The following is a 26180-nucleotide window of genomic DNA, read 5'->3' on the forward strand; positions in this document are numbered from 1 at the left end:
CAGGCGGGAGGGGGGAGAGAAAGTGTAGAGAATTGGAAAAAAATGATCATAGATTACAGGGTTAGGAGGGGCAGCTGTGGAGAGCTGCGAGGGGAGTGGGGTCCTTTAATAGTCAATGCATGTGATTTAATATGACCACAGCCTGTTTTGATGTATATTTTTTTTTCATTTCTATCATTGATTTTTGATGACTGGAATGCCGTATGTCATATATCCAGTTTTATTTTTGTTTCTAATGAATAATATTCTATTTGCATGTAGCATTACCTGAAACACTATGTCATGAACAAGTTGACGGAATGTTTATTTTCCATGTTTAAGTGTGGAAGAATAAAGATTATTGAGGGACAAAAAGTGTGCATGTGTGTGTGTGTGTGTGTGTGTGTGTGTGTGTGTGTATTTGTATTTGCAGCTGTAGTGCGTCCGATCATATTATGTATCCATATGTTATATCTTGTAACTACCCGGCATATGGGTTCATGACTAATTGATATGTCTTCTATAACTCCACCTTTCTCCTTCGATATGTTTCTGTTTCCGACAGGCATTTGGTTCCTTCACAAGCATCACAGGAAATATACTCTCGCCTGGTGTCACTTTCACGGCACTGTCGCTCTTCAACCTCCTCACTGACCCGCTCTTTTTTCTGCCGTTCATCGTCAACCGCTTCATATGCGTCCTCGTCAGCTCCCGGAGGCTGAGTACCTACCTCATGGCGCCGGAGATCGAGGAATTAGGAACCGGTCGCAAGCCCTCGAAACCAACGCGAGAGGAGACTTCGCATGAAGAAGACCACCAGGTAGTGTGTTACTCGAGTTTTTGTGGTCCAGTGTGTTACTCGAGTTTCGGTGTGGTACACCCATTCTGTGAGTGTGCATGCGTATCTCAGTACACTGTATTTGCGTTTTGTTTGTGTGTGACGTATTTGTGTGTGTGCATGTGTTTATGTTCATTTTTAGGCTTTTATCCAGAGATGCGACTTCCTTGGAATCTTATATGCTTGCGCTAAACATGAATATCCTACTCTTCCATGCCATGTTTCATCATATATGACTAAAAGAGAAAGCTTGCTGTAAGTTGATATCGATTTTCTGTCCCTTTTCTGAAAATGAAACAAAAATCACGTCTCTGAGTGTACACTCCTCTCATATTCAAATACGTCATTATGACGTCATACTTTATTGCATAAAAGTAACACCGTATCAGTGCGGAAAGGGCATTTCTCGTGGTAACTATGTAGCGTATTGGGTCAATAAGCAAATAGTGAATATAACTATCAAACGTTGAAATGGCCACCTTTTGTCCTTTATCCTGCAGGACGAGGAGATAATGATAAAGACACCACTTATAGAAGAGATAAGCAGAGACTCTGAAAAGTCGCCGCTGAGATTCACGGAAGACTCGACGACCTACGGAGCCACTGACATCACATACAACAGCACTTCGTTTACGACCGAGAAGATGCCAGATGACGTAGCAATAAGAGTAAGTGCGAGATAGCTTAAAGGGGCGTTCCAGACAATTTTCATAATTTCACATCCTGTGGCACATAAATCAACAGCTCCATGTATAGATTTGTGGAATTTATTGTGGTCCTTGAGCAGAGAAATCAATACTCTGAAAAACCCAAAACAAATAACACTGAACAATGTTGATGACATAGGAGCCTCACATAGTTCAGAATTGTAATTGCTTTACAATATCACGTGCCCAACAAGTTCACCTGTGTGGAATCTATGCATGCCTTCTTGTTTTGTTCTGCTTCCTTGAGTTCCTACTCGTGAATTCTTGTTTTGAGGCTGCGATGTCATCATCCTTGTTCATTGTGATTTGTTATGAAAGTTGAAAGCACTCCTATTCCTCATCCCAATCACTACAAATTCTTAAACTCTGCACCCAGTGTAGCCAATTTGTAGTTGTTCATATGTAAAAGTCTGAAAATCATCCGTAGGTCTCCCTTAAGGTGGTCAAGCAAAAGGGAAAACATGTTTGTTCTGCTCCGCTGCTTAATTACAAATTTGCGGTTTTGTTAGACCTGCTGCTAATCGTTTAGATCTTCAACAGGTGACTAAGTTCATCACTTTTTTGTGTAGTTCGTTTAATTACGAAAGGAGTTTTGTCATTTCTTTTTGATCTTTGGGATAGGTGTAAGTGGTAACATTTAGCTTCTTAAAAAACAAAGAAGAAAACAAAACATATCCTTGCATGATATCATCCCAGGGGTATAGTTGATGGATTTGATCATAATCAATGAATCAGAATTCGCCATCCTTATCGTAATTTGCAATACATAAAAGTTTATCATTCGTTTATCAGAGTAATATAAAGTACCACTCTCTTGTTAGTAATCAGGATTTTGCTTTTTCCTGCTGTTACTTCATTGTCCTGCAGATGAATTGTGGAAACTTCACTTGGGACCCTACCAGCTCGGAACCAATCTTGTGCGATATCAACGTAGATGTACCAAGGGGTAGGCCTTTCGCAAGCCCTATATAGATATGTGTAATGCATTTGTTAAAATGGGAATATATGATGCATGCCGAGTATGAGATTTTCTTTTTCTGTCTTGATTTTGCCGTATCTGCGAGTCATTGTCACATCGTTGTCGGGTTTTCCTCTCTATTGCTTCTACCATTTCCACATCACTTCCACATTATGATTAGGATGTACACTGTATTCTATTCCATGAGGAAAAAATTGCAATTTACACGTCAGTCAGAGCTATTCAAGTGTGAATAAAACCTGAAACCCGAGGGCTGAAGGCATAGGGGCGGGTGGGGTTGTATGTTGGGTTTGTTGTGTGTGTGTGTGTGTGTGTGTGTGTGTGTATGTGTGTATTGCGTGTGTGTTTCTCGCAAATGGCCTCGATTTCTTTCTTTTTTTTTTGAGAAGCAATGGAATATACCCCTTTTGTTTTGAGCAAACTATCTATCTGGTCCTTGTTTTGCGAGAATTTTGGGAGAATTTAGTGAGAATATGTGTGTTTAAAAAAAAACAAAAAGCGGATGTCTTTTCTTTGGTTAAAAGAGTTTGCACAATGTTTGGGTCACTGCATTTTGTCTTTATGTAGTGTAAGATTGACATTATTTTGTACAATGTTGTGTATAATGCAGTTTGTCTTTGCATAATGTTTTGTTTTTGTTTCTGTATAAGTGAATTTTGTGATATGAAATTGAACGAAATTCGAATAAAGAATCACAAAATATAATACATGGATGGTTCAAAGAGTCGAGCAGTTCTTGAGATATATCTTTCAGTTTGGGACGCAAATCATTGCTCTGTTATCCAATTCAAGTTGTTTGTTAATGCTAAATTCGTTTCAAATCTGTCTTTGTGTTGTGCTCTGCCGTACTGTATATGTCAGGCAAGCTTACAACGATTGTTGGTGCTGTAGGAAGCGGGAAATCGTCTCTACTCCAGGCTATGATGGGCGAGATGACGACCCTCTCTGGCACTGTCAGCTTTAATGAGTGAGTAGATCAATACTGTGTACTAAACCCCTTTCCTCCGAGATGTTCTAGCTCACTAGTAGATGACAACATGCCACGCGTGGTTACTGATGTGAGCAATTGATTAAGCTTGTCAAGAGTTTATACTGATTAAAACAACTGATATGTACACATTGATCGTTCAGTGAGCTCTGTCCACTATTACGGCATGAGTAATATGTTTAACATGAGGTTTACCCCCAATTCACCGGTCAAGGTGAAGTGGGGTAATGAATTGGTGTGCGAATATTACGCTGCGCCTAAAATCACCTCCAAATTCTTTGAAAATTGTCAAAGTGAATTCTTCGTTGTACCAACATATAGAAAGAGCACTTCTGCCACCACTTGATTAACATCAGACTCATTTTTTCATCAGAACTGGCAAGTATTTCAGTAAATATTTGAGCAAAGATGGTACGCACCAGAAGCAAACCAGTTACTAGTACATCGGAAGATAACCAAACTCTTCGTGGGACGGAGCAGGGGACCATGGACTCTGATGGTCACCCGAGTGAATCATCAGTCTCAGGAAAATGAGGTTCAATGTCCTGAATGAGATCGACTTCAAAAGCCTATTGTACAAACTCTCTGCGCTGAAGCCACACACAAAAGCTGGTTGACGCTATAGTTGAAATCATCGTGGAGAGTGTTACGTAATCGGTGTACGAAGCTATGGCTAGATCTTGTTCAACAAAAAGGATGAAATTACGTCACTCACAAGAAAAAGGTAAACAATCTCAACAAAGAAATCGAGAGGATGAAGAGTTCATGTGAAACGCAGGATAGCCGGAGAAATTGTCTCCGATTCCATGGAATCCAAGAGCAGGCGAACAAAAACACAGACAAACTGACAGATGACGTCGTTCGAAAGGTCGTCCGGCAGAAGCTTGACATCAACCTTGCGGAGACCGACATCGATCGCAGTCATAGAGTTACCACAAGATCAGGATCGAGAGCAGATGGAAAGCCACGAGCCATAGTCATGAAATTTGCTCGCTACAATGTTCGACAGTTGGTGTACAGCAACAGAGCTAAATTGAAAGGGACTCAGATCTACAACCATGTAAACCTTACAAGCCCCAGACAAACCCTTGTGAATCTAACCATTAAGTCCCCACATGTATCAAAGGTTTACACAACTGATGGACGTGTCAAAGTGCTGAAGTGAGAAACCGGAACTGATGTGACAAAGCATACCATTCTAAGAGAAATACAAAGTTTGTTGATGAAAATTGGTTTTAAAATGGCTAGGACATCCAAAACAAAGTAAAACAAAGCGATCCTGATAAAAGATGGGTTCCGCCTTTCATTAGGAACGCATTGTTTTGGACATCTCAGCCATATTGCAAAACCAATTTTCATCAAATAAACATTAAATTCCTCTTGGAATTAAATGCTCTTTCCTAATATTCCCCAGACGTTTCTCATTATCTCATCAAAAATGTGAAAAAATGAAGCCAGGTCTCGACCAAAAACTCTACCATCTCTATTATAAGATGAACAATTCTGAAAACTTTCAAGACTAAAAATTGTTAATACCCACGTCACAAGTCTTTCATTACTTATGATGATAAAGCAAGGTCTGAGAGGGCAGTTTTGCAATAAACTTGATTATTATCACATTATGCCTGACATAATTATGTAATAGGATTTCATATCTATTGCTGATCATTTTTAAGAGGCATAGGAGTTTCACTTTCTACCTCCCTTGAGATACGAACCTTTTCTTTATACATTATAGGCGGCATTCGACCATTGCCTACGCAGGACAGAAAGCATGGCTCGTCAATGCATCTCTGAAAGAAAATATCCTCTTCGGGCAGCCATGGGACGAACACAGGTACGACGCTTGACGTAACAATTTCACATTCAATGTCCTTCACCTACACTTTATATTGGTTTCTTTGGCGACAAAGAAACATGCTATGACAATATGGTTATCTATTGTAGATTTTTTTGCAGACAATTTTGATAACATTCTGAAAGGAAGGCCAAATCATAATTCAGTAAAGTGTGAATCAGTGAAAATACATGTATTGTGGTAGTAACATTTATCGGTACATAAAAATGCATAAAAGATTTCGTAAGTAGCATCTTCTTGAGATAGAGGCTTTTAATGTCCCTACCACGGCAAACACGCACACACACACACACACGCACACACACACAATTAGTGACAATGCTGCATTGAAAGAAATGCCAATAATCTTTCCTCCAATTTTTCTTTACATCGTATACATGTTGACTTTCTTTGTCAAGGTATCGCGAAGTCATTGACGCATGCGCCCTGAAACCAGATATCGATATGCTACCAGCGGGCGATCTAACGGAGATCGGAGAAAAGGGGATCAATCTGAGTGGTGGGCAGAAGCAGCGTGTGAGCGTAGGGAGAGCCTTGTACTCGCAGAAGGACATCATCATCATGGTAATTTACTGTTAGGTCCCTAGCGATATGTCGCAGAGTTAGGCAGAACTCAATTATGTGAGCCCGACCACACATTGAGACCCGCTCTATATTGGTGATCTATAAGAGGTCGTTATAATCTACTCTACGATATACTCGGCGTCAATCAGGCTGTAGGAATATATCCTCTCCAGACTTCTTTTGCTCTCTCCATTGTAATGTATAAAAACAAAAAAATAATCTCAAACCACAATGTGATGAATTGAGTCATGGAAGATTAATGCCATGGCAGGAAGTCGTCTGGCTACTGTCGACTACGTAGTGGTCGAAGCAGGGCATAACATCTCAATCACTCTATTGTTTTTACAGGGGTAAAGTAAGTGTATAAAATACAGGCACATCAGTTGAGAGTAGTTAGAGTTGAGTCTGCAGAAGTTGTTGTTTAAGCTCCACGGTCGGAGTCAAGAGTTAAAGATGACGTCTTAGCTCCATGAGTAAGGCAACACCGTATCGAATATCTTCGATACTTTAATATCATCTTTCTGAGTACGAGGATTTGACTAAGCACTCCTTCCCGATCTGTCACATTCCGCTCGGCGTAACGCCACCGAAATATGGCGTAACATTACATTCTGGACCCACGGTGGAACAGCGAGGGTGTTGTTTGATCATTAAGCCGATTTCTTACATGTATTTACTCAGTCATCTAACGTTTATCCAGTGTTTTTTTTCTTTTGTCTGTACCTCAAATTGTGCTTCTATAGCACGCTAGCTTCTTTACGACTGGTTATGGTTTAGAAAGAAGGTGCAAAGAAAGTGGGCGCATGATAGGTGACTGTCGCTCCCCTGTCTTTAAAATTCGAAATCTGCCTCCTTTACATTTTTCACCCATTTCCCACGAAATGCTCAGGATGATCCTCTATCTGCTCTGGATGTTCACGTTGGAGGACACCTGTTTACTCATGGTATCACCAAGCTTCTCCGGAGGCAGAACCAGACAGTCGTCTTGGTAACGCATCAGCTACAGTATCTTCCGGAAGCCGACAAGGTATGAAATATAAAATAGAAGTTTGCTATATCCAACTTCGAACGTCCTGATTTTTAATTGACTCGTTCTTCCAAATTTGCTTTTTTTTTCATTTTGTTTGATATAGTTTGCATTTACACAAAGGATGCACGACCACTGCATTGAATGCTTGCAGTTCGTCGATTCCTTGACACTTCACCTTAATGATAATTATAGATGTGCACTTGGCTCAATTTTTAAAGCGACTGCACTTCTCTTTTCCTACTTTCCACTGCTCACGCTATAATCACAGATCATTGTTATGAAGGATGGTCGGATAACGAGTCACGGTACACCTGACGAGGTGGCTCTCTTGGACCCAGATCTCTGCTTAGACTGGACCCGAGCTGTGCAAGTCGTGAGCGAGACGGAGACGGAGTCTGGAGCCGAGTCCGACGGGGTGCTGAGGGAACGAAAGGCCCTGAGGAAGCAGATAGCTAGAGCTGCGATTGCATCGGCATCGACCTTATCACGTGACAGAAATGAAGGTTTCTATCGTGTGCTGTGACACAAACTAGGCCCTTTATAGATTTGCATATTAACCTGTTAACAGAGCAATTGAGTACGATTTGGTAAGACTGCTGTGAATGACGAAGTGAATGGTTCCAGATTTCTATTGTCATTGTCCATTGCCGTCATCTCAATAACATTTAAACTTTTGATTAAAGTGAAAATTGCTTACCCCCCCCCCCCCCAGGTAACGATAAAGGGAGGCTTATTGAAGAGGAGGACAGAGAAAAGGGGGCAGTGTCGATCCAGGTCTACTTCTACTACGCCAAGTTCATGGGATACGGATGGCTCCTTCTGGCCTTTGTCGCCCTGATCGGCAAATCGGCAACCCAGATCGGCTCCAATATTTGGCTCTCCCAGTGGACCTACTACGTTCTCAACGACACAGGAGTAAGATCTGACTTCATGCAATTAGTAACCGTATGAGACGTCAAAGCAGGACAACTTTAATTTTTTATTGTCCAAGTTTTGATCGTTGTCAGTACTGCCTGGTCAATATCTGAGTGTTTTTTTTTTATAACCAGAATAAATATTCATTTTCATCTCAATCATTAAATTTTTCGAGGGCGTGATGAAAGAAAGGTTTCCCTCAAAGTGTGCACTGATGTCCTGGAAGACAAATTGCTGTTAAGCCTCTCCATTGCCACTCAAAAGCTGCTGTCTGCTATCTTCATATTTTTGCCGAAACAAAAAAAAAAGATAGCAATGTATTAATTAGATGAAATAGAAATTAATCAAATAAAAGTACCAGAATTTTCGTCCAAATTTGATATTCGTATCTTCTGTACAGCTCACTATGAATGCGTGGTTGTAGAAAAACCAGCCTAAATGGCTTGTTTGTACTGCAATGTGAAAATCGTAGTTACTTTCTAATCTACGTTGTTGATCATCGTCGGAGAAGGGGTTGGAGTTTGTATTGTTTGTGTTAACCTGCTTTGTCGTCGTGATTTCAAGTAACGATTACCATCATTATGCATTATCTGAATCCAGACCGCAGTCGATCGCACTGGATTCTGGGAAGGAGGATACGCGGCACTGTCACTCACAACCATCGTCTTCACTTGCGTCGCAGTCGGACTGGCGTCGATAGGCGCGTTTTCCGCAGCCACCAAGATGCACTACGCCATTTTGAGCAACATCATACACCTTCCGATGAGGTGCGTGGTAACGTGTTCATTGTTTCTTCTGTAGCGTATTAGCAGTGACGGATTTATATAGAACGCATCTGGAAAATTATAATTATTGATTGGTACTTTTTTTTTTAATTCGTAAAGTGGGTATCTCATCAAGCTGATGATTAGTTGGCGACCTGGTGGCGACCCGAGTCTCCCTAGTCGCCTGGTCGTCTCCTCGACGTCACCGCGATGTCTCCGCGGCGTCACCGCGATGTTTCCTGGAATCTAGCCGATTCTCCGCGGAGTCCCTTGCCAATCGAACATGTTCGATTTTCGGAGACTTTTTCCCGTGTCAAGTTGGTCTCAGAGACGTCCCCACGATATCTCCGCGACATCTCCACGACATCTCTTTACTCGCAGAGGATATGTTGCGGGGACTTATTTTGTTCGTGAGGTTTCCGACCTTTCGGATGCTCATTGGTGGCCTACGTCGTGGAGACGTCTCGGAGACAACACCTCTGAATTCGATTCTTTGTGAGAACGCAAGCCATTGTGTGTGTGTGTGTGTATGTGTGTGTGTGTGTGTGTGTGTGTGTGTGTGCGTGTGCGCGCGCGCGCGTGGGTGTTTGTGGGTGTTTTTTTTTATATTTTGTTTTGTTTTTGTTTTTTTTGTCTTTCGTCAGTGTCGCACGAATCGAAGCGAAATCTCCTCCGGTGAGATACGGCCTTTAATTCGTTTTTCTTTTTTGGCGGGGGAGTATGTGTCAAACTTTTAGCGCAATCTATAATTATATAAAATGACTAGAATGGCATGGCGTAGATGCTATTAGCATTAATTGCACCTTCTGGGTGCAACATGTGTTAATAGCATGAGCATTTTGCTTAACCACATCGTAATTATGTCGACAACCGGTTTTAATTCAAGTCGACGACACTTTGAGAAAATGACACTGATATGTTTGAGGTCAGAAGCTCTTAGTATCGCACTTCACGGAAAATAGATTCAGAACAAATGGAGCCTGAAACGAGATCTCAAATGGTGACTATGATGCATTATCGTACTGCCTCAAACATTGTCAAACTTTACTCTGTTTTGATACTCAAAGCAATATCTGGAATTATATTCCACATGCTGAGAATCTTGCTATAGGATTGGTCAAGAGCTGATCATGTGATAAAGCGTAGTTTTGCCCATCTCATCACCTGAGAAGAAAAATTCGTTACACTCTATGATGATAGTCATTTTGTTTCGCTGATCTCTTAGTCCACACAGTCCTAACGCGTGATATAACTTACAATTTTGAGTACGCGCGAAATAAAAGTGCGTTGCACTGTGGTCTATAATTTGACCTGGGTCAAGTGATAGACCACAGTGCAACGCACTCTTATTTCGGTACCACACGCGCGGGGCGCGAAGCAAATTCGTTGTTTCGTCATCTACGCGCATACGTCTAAAGTAAACTACGTAGCCTAAGCCATGAGGATACCTAGAGACAGCTTAAACGGTTTCAGATGTGGAATAAAATGTGAATATGTAGGACCCTAGATGTGGAATATAAAGCAAATACAGTAATCAAATTTTTAGTTTCAGGCAATGAGACAAACTATCACTTCCTCGGCGATCTGAATTTGTACGCTGTCTTTCCTCAGCTGCGCTTCGGAAAGATAGCTACATCCAGATCGCCTCGGAAGTGATAGTTTGTCCCATAACCTTCACCAACGTTGATTATTTGCTTACTATCCACCTAAAAGCAAAGGAAATTCAAACCTTCAAAAGAAATGCTCAAACATTTCCACCATCATTCTCCCTCCCCAACGAAAAGTTGCCGGACATTGATAAGTAAAACTGGTGAGCTTCTACATAATAATTATAACAATAATATGATTATTAGCCCAATTCTTTGTTTGTGCAATATTGGATGGCAGTAATTTGAAAAAGTTATACACGATCCAAGTACAGATTTTCTCGAAGGTAACCTGTAGATAGAGAAATGTAAGTAAGGAGAATGGGCGACTGTAGTCTAGATTCTAGCCGTTTTTATTTCGTCTTTATTTCTCCGAGTTGCAGCAGAAGCCCGAATATTGCGCTTAAAGTGAGGGCGCATACCCCAGTGATCGCGCCGCCCGAAGTCTTTATTTTCGTCTTTATTTCTCCGAGTTGCAGCAGAAGCACGCTTAGCCGAAATATCGGCGGGATCACTGGGGTATGCGCCCTCACTCGGCTAAGCGCAATATTCGGGCTTCTGCTGCAGCGCGGAGAAATAAAGACAAAATAAAAACGGCTAGAAACTAGACTAGGGCGACTGCTAATCTGTGCATTCTTTGAAGCAGGATGGAAATAGTGAGATATGATTAATTTGCTTTCAGGATAGAATGTCAAATACATTCAAACCCCGTCACCCAGTTTTAAAAGTGAGAGCGGTTGACAACCATGAATGTTATTTTTTTTTTCTCTCTCTCTCTGTGCCCCTACCGCAAGATTCTTCGACACAACTCCGGTGGGAAGAATACTCAACAGATTATCGAGTGACTTCAAGCTCATAGATCAGGTAAATGTCCAAATATTAGGTTTTAGATGTCTCTGTTTACAGTCGTGTCTGCCCTCACTGTAACATAATCACTTTATTCATGGCTTAGACGAGGAATCGTATGTTGTTTGTTTGTTTGTTTGTTTGATTTTCAAATGATAGAGTTTATTGATTGAATTTATTGATATGTTGTTTGTTTGCTTCTTTGTTTGTTTGTTTGTTTGCTTGCTTGCTTGCTTGCTTGCTTGCTTGTTTATTTGTTTCTGGTAAAATTTGGCCCCACCCTTGATTGCCCATGGGACTGGTAATAAGTCTCCCAACCTTTTTTTTTCTCCTCCAATTTAGTTGATATAGTGCCCCTGAAGCGACTAGAAAAATATGAATGTCTTTACTGAGGGACCTTATTTTCTTATCTTCGTTAGCCAAGAAGATTTTGTCTCTAAAATCTAATTCACAAATTTATTTGTAAGTGTACCAAAGTGCATATGCCATGGAACGTATATTTTGTATAATGAATAGTATTTAACATTGGCCATTGCATCATAGTACTCTATTCCCCTCTCCCTCCCCCCCCCAAAAAAAAGAACACATGAATTACATACACTAAAGACAGACAAATCCATAATCAATAAAACAATCAAAACAATCATCTAAAAAGGCAAAGTAAGTCGAATGATAATTGTCTTGTGTCATAAAACTTTATCATCAAAAGATGTTGATTATCGAAGGGTGTTTCCGTATTAAATAGAGCTATATAACCATACCACGGAGGTCAATAACAAGTACATGCCTCAAAGTTTTTTGAAGGGCAATGTTTCTCAGGTTTCTTTCCAAGTGAGTGTCCGTTCAGTGATTTATAACTATTTAACATCAACAGAGCGAGCATGAAAACCCTCAATCAGCGTTTGTTTCAACAACACTGCAGAATTTATGAGAAGTTCGTTAACGATCGTTTTATCTCGTCTTTTCGTTTCTACCTGTTGGTACGATCGTCGCTGCGTTTCGTGATAGTTGCTGGTACACGCTGTTCGCAATGTCACGTTCATCCTCGCTAACATCTTTTCGAGTGTGGTGGTGCTAGTCATTGTCGCGTGGTACTTCATTTTCTTCGCCATCCCCATCACCGGCATCTTCGTTTTTCTTCTCGTATATTACATGAAGACATCCAGGTAAGTGAGGGTGGATCATTGGACTTACATAGCCCATAACATATGCAGTTCTTTGCTGACAGTTCTACTTTTCTATTGTCAACTGACAAGTGAAATTGATATCAGGAAAAATCACCAGCTAAGTGATATGCAGACCACAAGGAAATAGAAGTATTTAATCTGTGTACTATTTATCTTTACGATTGATTGATTTACATGTATTAGTATTGTAATAATTATATCACTGGTAAAGACACAAGCAAGTCGATATTTATCTCATAACGTGAAAAAGAAAAGAACAAAAAAAGAACTTGCATGCGATAACAAGAAACAAATTGCAATTTTAAACCAGCACAGAAAACAGCATAGAAAACATAATGAGCGTTTTAAATGTTCTGGCATGGAGCAATGTTGATTTGATAGATTGATGGTTTTCGGTACACTTTGTGTGAATATCCTGAATATGTGTAGTATATACTATTCTGCATATTTCTTGTTAACTTTGGTGCATATTATGGTACTGAGCATCATGTAGTACGCCTGTGTTGATTTTTAATTAAAGCACTATTCTTCCTGATGAAGGACATTCAACCTAACCCATAACGTGATCCTGTTGATGGACAGTCACCTTGTCCTGATACGATCTTGACGACAAACAGCCACCCTGATGTCCGAGCGTAATCCTACCGACGGACTGTCACTTTGTTCGAACGTGATCCCAACGGCGCACAGTCACCCTATCAGATCGTGATTCTAACGACGGACAGTCACTCTCTTTGAACATAATCGTAACGACGGACAGTTACCTTATCCAAACGTGACCCTGACGACGGACAGCCACCCTATCCAAACGTGATTCTGATGACGGACAGTCACTTTGTTCGAAAGTCACCCTATCCAGGAATGTGATCCTGACAACGCTCGTGCAGTCACCCTGTCCGAACGTCACCGCTGATCCTGACGACGGAAGGTGAACCTTCCGGACGTCCATCCTGATGTAATGATGATTGATAGTTACGATACTACGTATAGTAAGCCCCGAATTTATAAGTTTACATTAGGCCCTATCTAAGTGAAGTATCCTGAGGGCATTGCTTGAATGATCAGTTTCAGAAATTCAAGTTTCACAGATTTACGTTGACTTCTGCGATTTCATTTTTAGCATTTCTCTGCCCTTACAGAGAGCTGCAAAGATGTGAGAGCGTTAGTCGGTCACCGGTCTTCGCTCATTTCTCCGAGTCGCTGGGCGGTCTGCCGACTATACGAGCATATAAGGAACAAGGCAGATATTTCGATACCATCATCGAGCGCATTGACGAAAATAACACAGTAGTGATGCACCTTCAGACAGCACAGCGATGGATCGCTTTTCGACTAGTAAGAGTCTTCTATACGTAATTGTCCATCTTATATTACATGGATTGCTGACAAGCATGTGAAACAATGAGTTGAATGCTTAAAAAAAACGACATAAGATCCCATTCAAAAATTTGAATTTTGACGTACACTGTACATGGTATTGTATTGGCTGCCTATGCAGTCCTCTGCAGAATACAACTCTCAAACAATTCGTAAAATCTATTATTACAGAAGGACGACGATATAAAGAAATGCAAGTGGAATTTTACAAATTTCCATCTTTTTTAAGTTTCTACGATTACACCATGCTCCCGGCGGCCACGGCAATCACGTTGCATGCCACAATGGACAGAATTAGATGGGCATGAGACAATGTGGGAAGACGGGATGGGCAAACGTGACAGGTCCTGATTGCTGTGGATGCCATGTAAGGTTTTTAAACTGTCCAAAAAAAAATAATAGAACTGCCATGGCAGTCCTTGTGCTAACGAGAGACCTATAGTAAGCCGTAATAAAATGGGGTGAACACGACGTGACGCGACAGCACCTGATAGGCCGTAGCAAAACTTGGAGGTGGTCTCAATGACAGGCCAAGGGAATGAAAAAAGAAATGAAATCTATGAAATTACTTAGGCATCTGTGTTGGTGAAATAGGTCTATTTTGTTTCGTTTTATTTCGTTTATTTCATCTTCAAAAATGCTATTACAATGAGACATTTTGAATACCGATACACGTAAAGACACGATCACTTCAACAATGTCATAAAAATTACAAGCATTCTTTTTTTGTGTGTATACCTCCTGAAGATGTTTCCTGTTACCTGAAAGATTTATAAACGTTAATGAGCTACGTTAAGTCTGGAACACATATTTTCTGTCAGAAACAAAGAGAAATCATCATTTTTTCCTCATTCTGTAATTTCTAAAAGCGAGCAGAGAAATTAGATAAATAAATATCAGGGGGAAAAAAAGGTTTTATTTCAAAAAAAAAAAATAAACCGGAATCTATAACTACACTGGCTGCAACTGTATGTCAAAATGACAATGTAATATTCTTCATGCTATGTATCACGTGTCAAATGACTTTCATTTCTACTTGAATTTTTATACATTGTATGTGAATATAATTTCTTGGGGGAAAATCAGATATTTGATATTAAGGATAAGTAAAGTGGTTCGGAAGGGTACGATTTCCATGCGACATAAAATTCATTCGGAATTGTTTGAAGTCGCTGAATAGGAACACAAAGTACTGACTTTTTTTCTTACCAATCCGTCATCGTTGTATGTGATTATTAGCAGCTAACAGGACATTCTATGTATGGGCCATGTGTACATTTTAATCAAGATTCCACTTAATAATGTTTACATGGAAGAGAATCAAATGAAGACAAATCGTTATTTCCGCGAGAAAACAGTAAGGTATACATTTTTGTGTAGTCGGTTTACACACTCATCCCGAATTCAACTCTCTTAGAGTTGCGCTGAAATATATAGCATAATTATGTTGTCGGTAAACATTTGCGAAACGTTTGGAAATAAATTGTTCAAGGTCCGTGAACTCTTTCTCTCTCACACACGCTCCCCCCCCCCCCCTTCGCTCTCTTTCTCTCTCTTTTATATCATCTGTTCGTTATTATGTGTTTGTTTCTCCTTTGAACTACTATAATACAGGTTTCTCTGTTCGCATTACTCTTCCTCACACATACAGGATCTTCTTGGCAACGTGGTTGTTTTAATAGGGAGTCTCTGTGCACTACTCGGGGCAGCGTATTTCGGTGTTGAATCCAGTTTCGTCGGGCTGGCCATAGCATACGCGTTTGATGTGAGTACCTCACAGATTGATGATAAGGAATTCCTTTAACCTGGTGTCGTTAATTGAGTTGAAAGGATGGTACAGTTTTGGTTGAGATGGGGCTTCGGGTTTCCAACTTTTTGATGATAATTCTTTGACATAACGAGAAACTCTTATGCAATTTGAAAAAGCATGTAATTCTAAGAGGAGTTCAAAGTTGATTTGATGAAAATTGTTTTTTAAGTGGCCGAGATACCCAAAAACAAAGCATCCTAATAAAAGGTGGGATCCTCCTTTTATTAGGATTGCTTTGTTTTTCTTTCTTTTTTTGCAAAGAAATTTTATTCATACATGTATAAACATTCAGGTACAAAATAAATGTCACATACAGTACATAAAGACAAATGATCCACTATTGACAAGCAACTGCGAAACAACTAAATAATGTAAATGCGATTCCAGTTAATATTAGATACAAAACCTTTAGGCATATTATATTCGTCTACTTTCTTTGCTTGCTTTAAAAAATTGACAAAATTGGCTAAAATGTAACGATTTATTTTTATTTCTTACAGAAAATATGAAATATTTTGCGTACAAATAAACCACGTTGTAACATTTTGGATTTTTTGTGGAACCAAGTATAAAGGAACTTTCAGTAATTTGAGTTTTATTCTGTAACATAATTTCTTGTATTTGAGCAATAAACCTTTGGGTAGCGTCACATTCCCAAAACAGATGTGCAATTGTTTCTGTGGAGCTCGAACAAAACGTACAGAGGTGTGTGTCAGATAGCCCCATTGCAAAAAGTAATTTGTTAACACCAATATTTCTATGTAAAATTTTATACTGAAAATAACGAAGTCTTTGATTCAGAGTTGATGTATAAGGAACATTATATATTTTAGTCCAATCTAAGTTTTGATTAAAAATCTCTTCCCATTTCCTTTCTGATTAAGGTGGCTGAAATATCCTATCACATAATATTAGATATATATATCGACATATCTTAATTCTTTTAAACAAATAATCGTATCTTCGTGTTGCGTCTTCATTTCATTATCATTTGCAGATTTCTTTTCATATATATATATATATATATATATTATTGCTTTGTTTTTCTTTGTTCTTTGGGATATCACTGCCATTTTCAATCACCGGCTGTAGTGTCATGATTTCACGTGTCACTTTCGTTTTTTTTTTATTTTGTTTGTTCTTATGTTTTCTTTATTCTTAAAAAAAAAAGATTTCGACGTTCATAAATGCTGCAGTTCAACAGTGCGCTGAACTCGAGTTGCACATGAATGCAGTGGAGCGAGTACAGTATTACATCGAAGTGCCTCCAGAAAACTACGAAGGTGGGTTTTTCATGATCTCAGGCTTTTAGTCGAGATGACTCTCCAGTATGATTCTAAACGGTTGATATATTAAGTAAACATAAATATCTTACATCTGTATGAAAAACTCAACAGCAAGAGACAGGGAATCATAAAGTTTCAGAGTAGAGAGCGTTCAAGTGTGTTCATTCAAATTCTTCATCACGTATAAATATACATGTTGGTTTTACTGTCCGTGAACGATGTATAGCTTGCAGGGCCGCCGCAAGGTGGGGGGGGGGGGGGGGGGGGAGGGCACTTTTCTTATAATACATAGGAAAACATAGGATGTAGCCACCTCGCCCCCCCCCCCCCCCCCCCAACTTTTTTCACCCCGGAAGTGGCACGAGAAAAAAATTAAATGACATAATAAATTTGTGCTGAAGGGCCTGTTTGTGTGTTTGCTCTTTGTTTGTTTCATTGCTATTTTGCCGATGAAACGCGGAAGTGGCATCATTTTTTTTTAAAAGACTGTTACAGGCTTGACTGAGCCAAGTATCGCAGACATCTTTATCATGTTGACGCCTTTGACGGCTTTGTTTAGTTGTTTAGGACAGGACACGCGTTGTCAAACGCAGGCGGTAGTCCAGACGGGTGACAGCAGTGGCAAATCAGTGATGATGCCTGAAGATCACTATGTCAACTATGATGATAGTGGTACTTGATGGTATAAAATAATTTCTTGATTAATTAATATGTCGATGATGGTTATAGGATCGCATTGATGATCATGCTGATGTTGATAGCTATGACGATGACGGTGTTGTTAATGCTGACATTACGTTTGATGATTTCATGACATATAAATGACAACGATGGTGATTGTGGTGATGATGACGACGATGATGTTTGTTGAGGTAATAATGCAGGAGGTTGTGTAAGTGGTAACATGTGTACTTCACCACCTAATGGTCTCCTTAGGTTTGGAGCCACCTCCCGACTGGCCGTCCAAGGGAGAAATCGACATCGATGGCATCAACGTAAGATATGCGTCGGAGCTCGACCCTGTTCTTCATGACGTCACACTCACAGTCAGTCCTCTCGAGAAGGTGGGTTTCATCCATGCTGAATCTCATGTGCTCTCATGTGCTACATCTAACTCAACTCTCTTTGTGTAAATTCATGTTGGACTAACATTAATATTTTTTAAGGAAGAAAAAAAAAACGAAATTTAAAATCAACGTTATACTAGAGGAGCACTCCAAGAGAGCAGGCCTTCGCCAACCAGCCATAATTAAAGTATCGTCATTTCGTAGGCAGTACCTTCGACACAAGCATATAGGTATAGGGACATCTACACAATGCATAAACATTTGGCGAAAATCTGGTCATTCATTGTTGAGTTATTGGGAGATCAAGCCTATTTTATGTCCTTTATGACCTCTATGACCTTTGACCTTTGACCCCAAATTTAACACCTTCTTTCTGTCTTCATATGAACACAGTCTGCAAGTTTGGTGGAAATTCTATCATCCGTTCTTGAGTTACTGGGAAATTAAGCTTGTTTTTGTCCTGTATGACCCTTGCGACCTGTGACCTTCGACTTCATGACCCCAAATTCAATCTTTTCTTTTTTACTACATTATAAACGCACCCTGCAAGTTTGGTGAAAATCTGACTGTCCGTTCTTGAATTATTGGGAGATTAAGCAAAATTTATATCCTTTATGACCTCTATGAAATACCTTTGACCTCATGACCTGAAATTTCGTCGTTTTTTCTTATCTCATTATTAAGACACCCTGCAAAATTTGTGAAAATTTGTTCGTCCGGTCTCGAGTTATCTTACAAACATATCACAAACACACACACACAGACAAACAAACATACGGCCGGCCGCCGGCGGTAGGTGTCACCTAATAGCGGAGTAATAATACGAGTTAGGACAATTCTACTTCAAGATATAGGCTACATTAGTATAATCACCTGCCCCCCCCCCCCAAAAAAAAAAAAATGGAGTCAAAAGGCCCTGAGCTTTCGATCTCAGAATCTTCTTCAGAGAGAACCTGAGCTTTCTGTCCTAGCAGAATCTTCGTCAGGGCAAAAGGACTTCTGATGAAGATTCTACGAAGAGCGGAAGCCCAGACCTCCCGTGACTCAACCTCCCCTCTCACCCTGCTACAGCTGGGTATCTGCGGGCGAACAGGTAGCGGGAAGTCCTCGCTCACCCTCGCCCTCTTCCGCATGATCGACACATTCCGGGGTAGCATCGTAATCGACGGGATCGACATCGCTTCCGTCCCGCTGAGGACGTTACGTCAACGACTGTCGATCATCCCCCAGGACGCTGTCCTCTTTACGGGATCCATTAGGTAAAGTTCTGCAGCACGTCATTTGTTCGACTTCTAGTAGGCCTACGTGCTTGCGTAGGTTGGGTGCATAGCATAAATCATTGAAATATCTCCCGATTTAAAGAAATTGTGGGATTATCAATTCTGTAATATAAACGTATAGCAACAGCGAGCAGCATCGATGGGAGCCCGTCAATTTCAGTTGCTGTTGTTGCTGCTGCTGTTATTGTTGTTGTTGGGTTATCATTTTACGTATAACATTTACAACATTATCAAGAAACTACCTTCATGTTTATCTGGGAGATGTCTTCATCATAATCATGTAGGAAAATAGAAGAAATTAATAAATTTGCATGATTTTACTGTCTTTTGTCATTGTACTTGTCACCCCTTTATTGAATACCGCACCTTTTTATTCAAACATTGGTGCCTTTTCTTATTCACATTCAAAGTTATGCTTAAATGTTCCCTATCATCATGGCGAATGAATATAGGAGTAACCTCGATCCCACTGGAGCGAAGACTGACAGTGAGCTGTGGTACGCCCTGGAGATTGCACAACTCAAAGATGTGGTAGCCAGCATCCCGACTGGACTGGGTAAGACAATCACAAGATCCGGAACATTATTAGACCAGCTTCCTCCAGCGTCAGCACCACAGATAATATTAAACATTATGCTGTTATCCGATTGGGAACAGAACTAACATGCAGTGCGTGCAGAAGAATACACTTACCAGATACTTTTTTTCCTTACTACCTACTCATAACCTCTTTGACACTTATTGATACAATGCACATCCAAGAGTAATACACTGTACATCTATATACACAAAGATGTGTATTTGCTGACTTCTAAGTGTCCCATTCTTTCCGTTCATCGATTTTGTGGGGTTTTTTTTCGTGTGTGTTTGTGTTTGTTGTGTTTGTGTTTGTGTTTATGTGTGTGTTTTATTGGGGGGGGGGAGGGGTAGAACAACACATTGTTTGAGCAATTGGGTGTCTGAACACTCTGGACTTAGAGAGAGTAGATTCTAGCTTCCAAGTTCGCCCTGCACGTCTATTCTTAGACAAGATTATACGTTACAATTTAACAGTCTTTTTTATTGTCTTGATTGTATACAAATGGATGGGCCCTACTTGGTAATGCTTCAGTGTATTGAAAATGGCAAAGTATTGTAAAGTATACTGAACACGCAGCCTTACATGATATGTCACTGATAGCATTGTTATCATCATATTCTTATTGTTATTATCATCATTATTAGTATTACAATCATCATTGTTATCATCATTTTTATTGCCAGCATTTGCTATCATATCCACTCAAATTTTTCCAAATATGAATTTTGCGCATCATGTATAAATATACAAGAATATGAATGACCCGTTTATATAATTCCATTTATGTATATATATATTTTTTTGGCAGACTACACGGTAACGGAAGGAGGGGAAAACTTCAGCGTTGGTCAGCGTCAACTGTTCTGTTTGGCTCGAGCTTTCCTCAGGAACTCGAAGATCGTCGTCATGGATGAGGCGACAGCGTCTATCGATCACGAAACGGTGAGCGGTCATCGTTTTTTACAGAAGCAGCATCAAAACTTGCCGCGAACGGAGCAATGAGCTTCCGCGAATAGAGTAATGAGCTTCGGTTCTCGTATTGGGTGGCTCTCATCAAGTTGGGTGGAAAATTTGCTGTAGAAAACTATCATCTTGTAATCACTGAAAAGGCACTCTTACTATGTAAGTGCCACCGTTATCTTCCCTTGTACATATTACTTTGGAATTCAAGAATTTCGCGTTTGTTGTTGTTGTTGTTGTTTTGGGGAAGGGGGTCATTGAACTGTAACACTGGTCAAAATTGCAACCGCATAGTCATACATATTAGCTGGGTATGATATCACCACCTCACTCTTCCAAATATATCATATAAATCATATGTTTGTATGATCCTCTGGAAATATTGCAGCCCAACCACATTATGTTAATTAAAACGCTCAAAATAAAAGACCTCATTTTATGGCACACATAAATATAAAAATGTGGTTTGGTGCTGTACATTACACTAAGCATTCGTCTTCTGAATATCAGCTGCCATTATGTTACAGTAATGCAACACGTAAACACACAAAGTGACCTCACGAAGGATATGTTTTTATCATTATTGACTTAACATGCTTAATGTCGCAACGGAAGCGTGGAACAGAGTTGTGTGTAGGTCATAGATTATGAGCTCTTGACATTACTGCCTCAGCAAACTCCAATGAATTGCTACTGTAAATTTTTTGGGAAAACAGGTGAAACTGAAATTCCATAACTGTCTTTCTTAGATCGGATTTTTATGAAACCTCTTACCATTCTTTTAATTTTGTGTGTAATATTTTACTCTATTTGAAAAAGCCTATAAATTGGATAACCCATTACTATACCTGTGATATGTAATTCTTGTGTAGATTCTTGTGATGTGATCTTTCCTCCTGTTCTTGAACTAAAAGGAGGTGGTCTACATATACATATATATATATATATATATATATATATATATATATATATATATAATTTATCATTATATGAGAAGAGCTTGCTTCCAAAAGGCGCTAAAGCCATCATTTTTCATATTTAGCGCCTTTTGGAAGCAAGCTCTTCATATACATATATATATGTTATTCGGTGTTCGTGTCTCCTAACTCTCAGGATAAGATACTCCAAGACGTGGTGGCTGACGTCTTCGAGAACAATACAGTCCTCACCATCGCAGTAAGTCACTGGGATTTGCCTAATTAGACCACCTTAATGCTAGAACATAAGTTATAGTCTTCAGAAGGACCCTAACTTCATCTTTCACATTTTTCTATTTGCTTGCAACATATCGCAAGGTTCTACCAAGAAACTTTCATCTGGCGGACGCGACTATGATCGCCACGATTGAGGGTTGTTTGGAGAATCTTGAGAATAAAAGTGTGATTTGGTAAAACTCGGTGTTACCCGACTTTTATTCTTAAAGCGCCCTCCCCGATCAGCAGTGGGTACACGGAGTGCGACTGGTAAATAATATGTGATGATCAAATCGTGCCCTTGTAGTGCATGTAGTGTTGAATCACATGCTGCCAATGCAGCAATAAAGCTGCATGCAAGTCTCTAAATGCTACTGATATGGCCCGATATACAGGTATGATATTGTAATCGAATATAAAACATCACGAAGCAATCATGATCGGGTGTGCTCTGAGATTGCATTACTTCCAGCGTACCTTAATTTTGGTGACTTTTCACAATATCGTCATCACCCAAGTAAAAATTGTGATGCCACAACAAGCATTTATCTCCATTTAAGAGAGCAAATCGGCAGTTTCTCCGATCATATGTCAATTATGTTTAATTACCTTTAACCGTAGCTCCTTTGACTTTGGAGAATCTTAACTTCATGCTTGAGCTGAACTCGATTATGTACGTCAAACTATAATGTAATCAAGTATAATAGAATAGTAAAGTTGTCACATTATTAGAACAGATATGACAGTCATGGACTATTCAAACTTCACACGTTCATGATAGTGTGATATCAATCGCATTGATCAATGACGTTGGTATAGATGTAAATACATGCGAAACGTTTATTCAATATTTTTGACCACGTGTGGTTCATTTCCAGCACCGCGTGTCGACGATTCTCAACTCGGACGCCATCCTCACCCTTAGCAACGGTCGGGTTGCCGAGCATGACACGCCGGGGAACCTGTTGAAACAGGAAGAGAGTATTTTTGCCTCACTCGTGAAAGCGGGAAAATAGACAAACTACGAAGGTCTCACGAAAACCGGCACTTCCACACACAAGAAATACTATTGTTTCAGTGCCCCCCCTTTATCATTGTTGAAACAAAAGAAATAAAAAGGAAAAAACGGGGGAGGGGTGTGTGCGCCACCTCTTTACGGAATTAATGGATCCGCCCCTGCGCTTGGCTGTACAGAAGCAGCCAAGCACTCGTCTTTAAGCGTTATAACAAATTATCTGTTATCATACCTCCTGATGAGTAGCAACAATTAATGCATGTCAACTTTACACAATTACAACTCTGGCGGCTGACAGCCCGTTTTTATGTGTTCCGTTCTTCTGGACCTTGGTAGCGACAACAATCACACACTCTTCACTTGCCACTTGCTTCCTTGTATGGCTGCTGCTGAAATAACACTTTCGTTTACGTGTTTTGTGGGAACGGTATAAATTTGCACATTTTCTTTTTTAAACGTATATATCTGGTGGGATTCTGCTACATTCCATAAACCTATACCCCAGGTTGTACATGTATAGTACGTTGTATTTCTAGGAAACTATAGGCAGAATACCTTATGCAGAAAACTGGTGTTGTCATCACGTCTTTTGCGACAGCAAATCCGCTATATTGAATGGACTCTTCTAGTGGAATGATTACATAATTTATTGAAGCTCCAGTTCATTTTCGAGCTGACTGAAGCGCAATCATAGAAATTTAGACACATGAGAATTCTAGTGAAGAGAAAAAAAAAGTGAATACACCAATTTATGTGTGTGGTGTCATGCGGTAGAGAGAGATATGGGTAAAGATATTCATGATCATATTCCACATACTAAGAATCTTGCTATAGGATTGGTCAATAGCTGATCACGTGATAAAGCGTATAGTTTTGCCCATCACATCACCTGAGACAGAAGAAAAGTTCGTTACACTCTATGATGATAGTCATTTTGTTTCGCTGATCTCTTAGTCCACACAGTCCTAACGCGTGATATAACTTACAATTTTGAGTACGCGCGAAATGAAAGTGCGTTGCATTGTGTTCTATTATTTGACCTGGGTCAAGTGATAGACCACAGTTCAACGCACTTTTATTTCGGTGCCACGCGCGGGGCGCGGACACCTGGGCGCGGAGCAAATTTGTTGTTTTGTCATCTACGCGCATACGTCATAAAGTAAACTACGTAGCCTAAACCCCGAGGATACTACAGTGTAGTACAAATTGTACCCTAAGACAGGTAAAAGACAAAAAAAAAAAAAAAAAGACAGGTAAAAGGGTTTCAGATGTGGAATAAAATGGGAACATTTAGGACCCTAGATGTGGAATATAAAGCAAATAATCTACTTTTAGTTTCAGGCAATGAGATAAACTATCACTTCCTCGGCGATCTGAATGTGTACGCTATCTTTCCTCAGCTGCGCTTCGGAGAGATAGCTACATCCAGATCGCCTCGGAAGTGATAGTTTTGCCTGGATGACAAAATCTGAAAGTCACAAAATTAGTATTTCTAATACTGAGGGAGGAAAAAAAAAACTTTTCTATCAGAATATTTGTTGTTTTTTTCTCATAGTAATTCGGTAATCTTTTAATTTGAATTGAATTGTACTTGCCTAAACTCGAGAATAACATATGCATGTGTATATGGAACCTTACATACACACGGCCTTTTAAAATATCGAGAAACTTGGTTATAATATTTTCTAACATCATTATTGCTCTAATGTGAGTGACATTTTGTAGTTGGTTGTAGAGTTAGAACAAGAAACGATTCGTGTAGTTTGTAAGCATTCAAAAACTTAAATAAACAGATCGTCCGACTTCGTTCAATCTTCCAGCGAGTGTTTCGTTTAGTCCTTGTGTGTATGGGGTTTATGTATTCGCTGAATCCACGTGAAAATTTCCACTTTTACAGTATGTTTAGGGAAACTTGCCCTGCAGTCTATCAGTTTACTTAGTCATGGTCTGGGGTTTGTTGTTTATTCATTTGTTTGTACATGTATGTATGTATGTTTGTTTCTTTTACCATAGTGCCTTCAGTTTGAGCTAATGTCAAATTGATATCCAAGGTCGGATTTGAGTCAGTTGCTCTAATCCAAAAATCTTTCGACGGCAAGATGACGGCGGGTCCACGTCACGAGACCGACACCCACAAGTCATAAAGCTCACAAGTCATACGGAACAGTCATACAGCCCATGAGTTATACAGCTCACGAGTCATAGGCCTACAGCCCATTAGTTCGACACCAAAGTAATAAGGCCCACGAGACCGACACATTGTATCTGTCGAACTCGTGGGCTGTTTTTACCTAGGGTCGAACTCATGGGCTTTATTTGCCTAGTGTCAAACTCATGGGCTGTATGACTCGTGAGCTGTATGATTCATAATGGACCTGTTTTCAATGTCGAACTCGTGGGCTGTATGACTCGTGGGTGTCGATCTAGAGGGATGACCCCATGATGACCATGCATGCGACGCGGCTATCCATAGTAGAATGTGTAAATCAGTTTGGAGGTCAGTTTTACACCCTTTTTCTAGCCATTATTGTGCTAACGTAGGATTCCTAGCCGACTTCATGCATTTTAGAACATGCAATAGACACATACTGATTTTGTGTTGACGTTCCAAGCAATTTTATGGTTGTAATGTACGGTGTATGTAGTAACGATATTTCAAGTTTTAATCCGAGTTCAGTATCTGCATTTCATTCTTTCATACTGTATTTAGGGCATGAACTACAGTATACTGCATTGGCGAGTATATTTTGGAGCCTATTGTCTTCTCATGACATTTGACCAAAGTAGATACAATTTTTACTCACCTCCACAGATTTGGGAATGATATGTTGGTGTACTTCTGCGAATAAAGATTTTTGTTGAATGAAATTGCACGGAAACAGTGTACACTGTACCCGTATTCAATGTGTTTATTTTATATCTTTACCATATATAGGTCCCTCCTCGTTTTGGTTCTCTATGTAAATCAGTTCTTGTCATATTGTAATACATGGGTGCATCCGTCTAAAAGCAATACATTTTGTGGAGATATTGTATCCAACTCCATGCCATAATCAGAAGGCCACTGAGTCCCATTACGTTGTCTGATCACCAACTTGGTGGATGTCATACAGATTATTGTTAATCATATATAGCAACATGGAAAGATAGATGAATAAATGTATATTTACATACATGTACATCCACCCCCCCCCCACACACACACACAGACAGGTGGGCTAATACATAGATATACACATATACATAAATGCATAAACCTATAATTTTACCAATTACGCGGTACAAATTGTAGAAACCAATTCACAGTATAT

At 39.8% G+C, this 26180-nt stretch overlaps 1 protein-coding gene across 1 annotated transcript in view; it reads left to right on the forward strand.

Moving 5' to 3' along the window:
• LOC139724870 (ATP-binding cassette sub-family C member 9-like) overlaps positions 1 to 22870 on the forward strand; it is a 33255-nt gene extending 10385 nt beyond the window's left edge. The window contains exons 9-29 of the mRNA XM_071635993.1: positions 545 to 780; positions 1365 to 1485; positions 2392 to 2470; positions 3365 to 3470; positions 5230 to 5328; positions 5748 to 5913; positions 6803 to 6940; positions 7212 to 7446; positions 7656 to 7858; positions 8459 to 8625; positions 11063 to 11132; positions 12123 to 12280; positions 13441 to 13636; positions 15330 to 15443; positions 16660 to 16771; positions 17711 to 17838; positions 18913 to 19100; positions 19574 to 19677; positions 20510 to 20643; positions 21775 to 21837; positions 22733 to 22870. Coding sequence (XP_071492094.1) covers positions 545 to 780; positions 1365 to 1485; positions 2392 to 2470; positions 3365 to 3470; positions 5230 to 5328; positions 5748 to 5913; positions 6803 to 6940; positions 7212 to 7446; positions 7656 to 7858; positions 8459 to 8625; positions 11063 to 11132; positions 12123 to 12280; positions 13441 to 13636; positions 15330 to 15443; positions 16660 to 16771; positions 17711 to 17838; positions 18913 to 19100; positions 19574 to 19677; positions 20510 to 20643; positions 21775 to 21837; positions 22733 to 22870 — 2955 coding nt within the window. The remainder of the gene's footprint in view (positions 1 to 544; positions 781 to 1364; positions 1486 to 2391; positions 2471 to 3364; positions 3471 to 5229; positions 5329 to 5747; positions 5914 to 6802; positions 6941 to 7211; positions 7447 to 7655; positions 7859 to 8458; positions 8626 to 11062; positions 11133 to 12122; positions 12281 to 13440; positions 13637 to 15329; positions 15444 to 16659; positions 16772 to 17710; positions 17839 to 18912; positions 19101 to 19573; positions 19678 to 20509; positions 20644 to 21774; positions 21838 to 22732) is intronic.
• Positions 22871 to 26180: the final 3310 nt, after the last annotated feature.

The sequence above is a fragment of the Diadema antillarum genome, unplaced genomic scaffold (genome assembly GCF_040938485.1).
Source record: "Diadema antillarum isolate AM-2024a unplaced genomic scaffold, OU_Dant_1.0 seq00000002_RagTag, whole genome shotgun sequence".
NCBI classification, from domain to species: Eukaryota; Metazoa; Echinodermata; class Echinoidea; order Diadematoida; family Diadematidae; genus Diadema; species Diadema antillarum.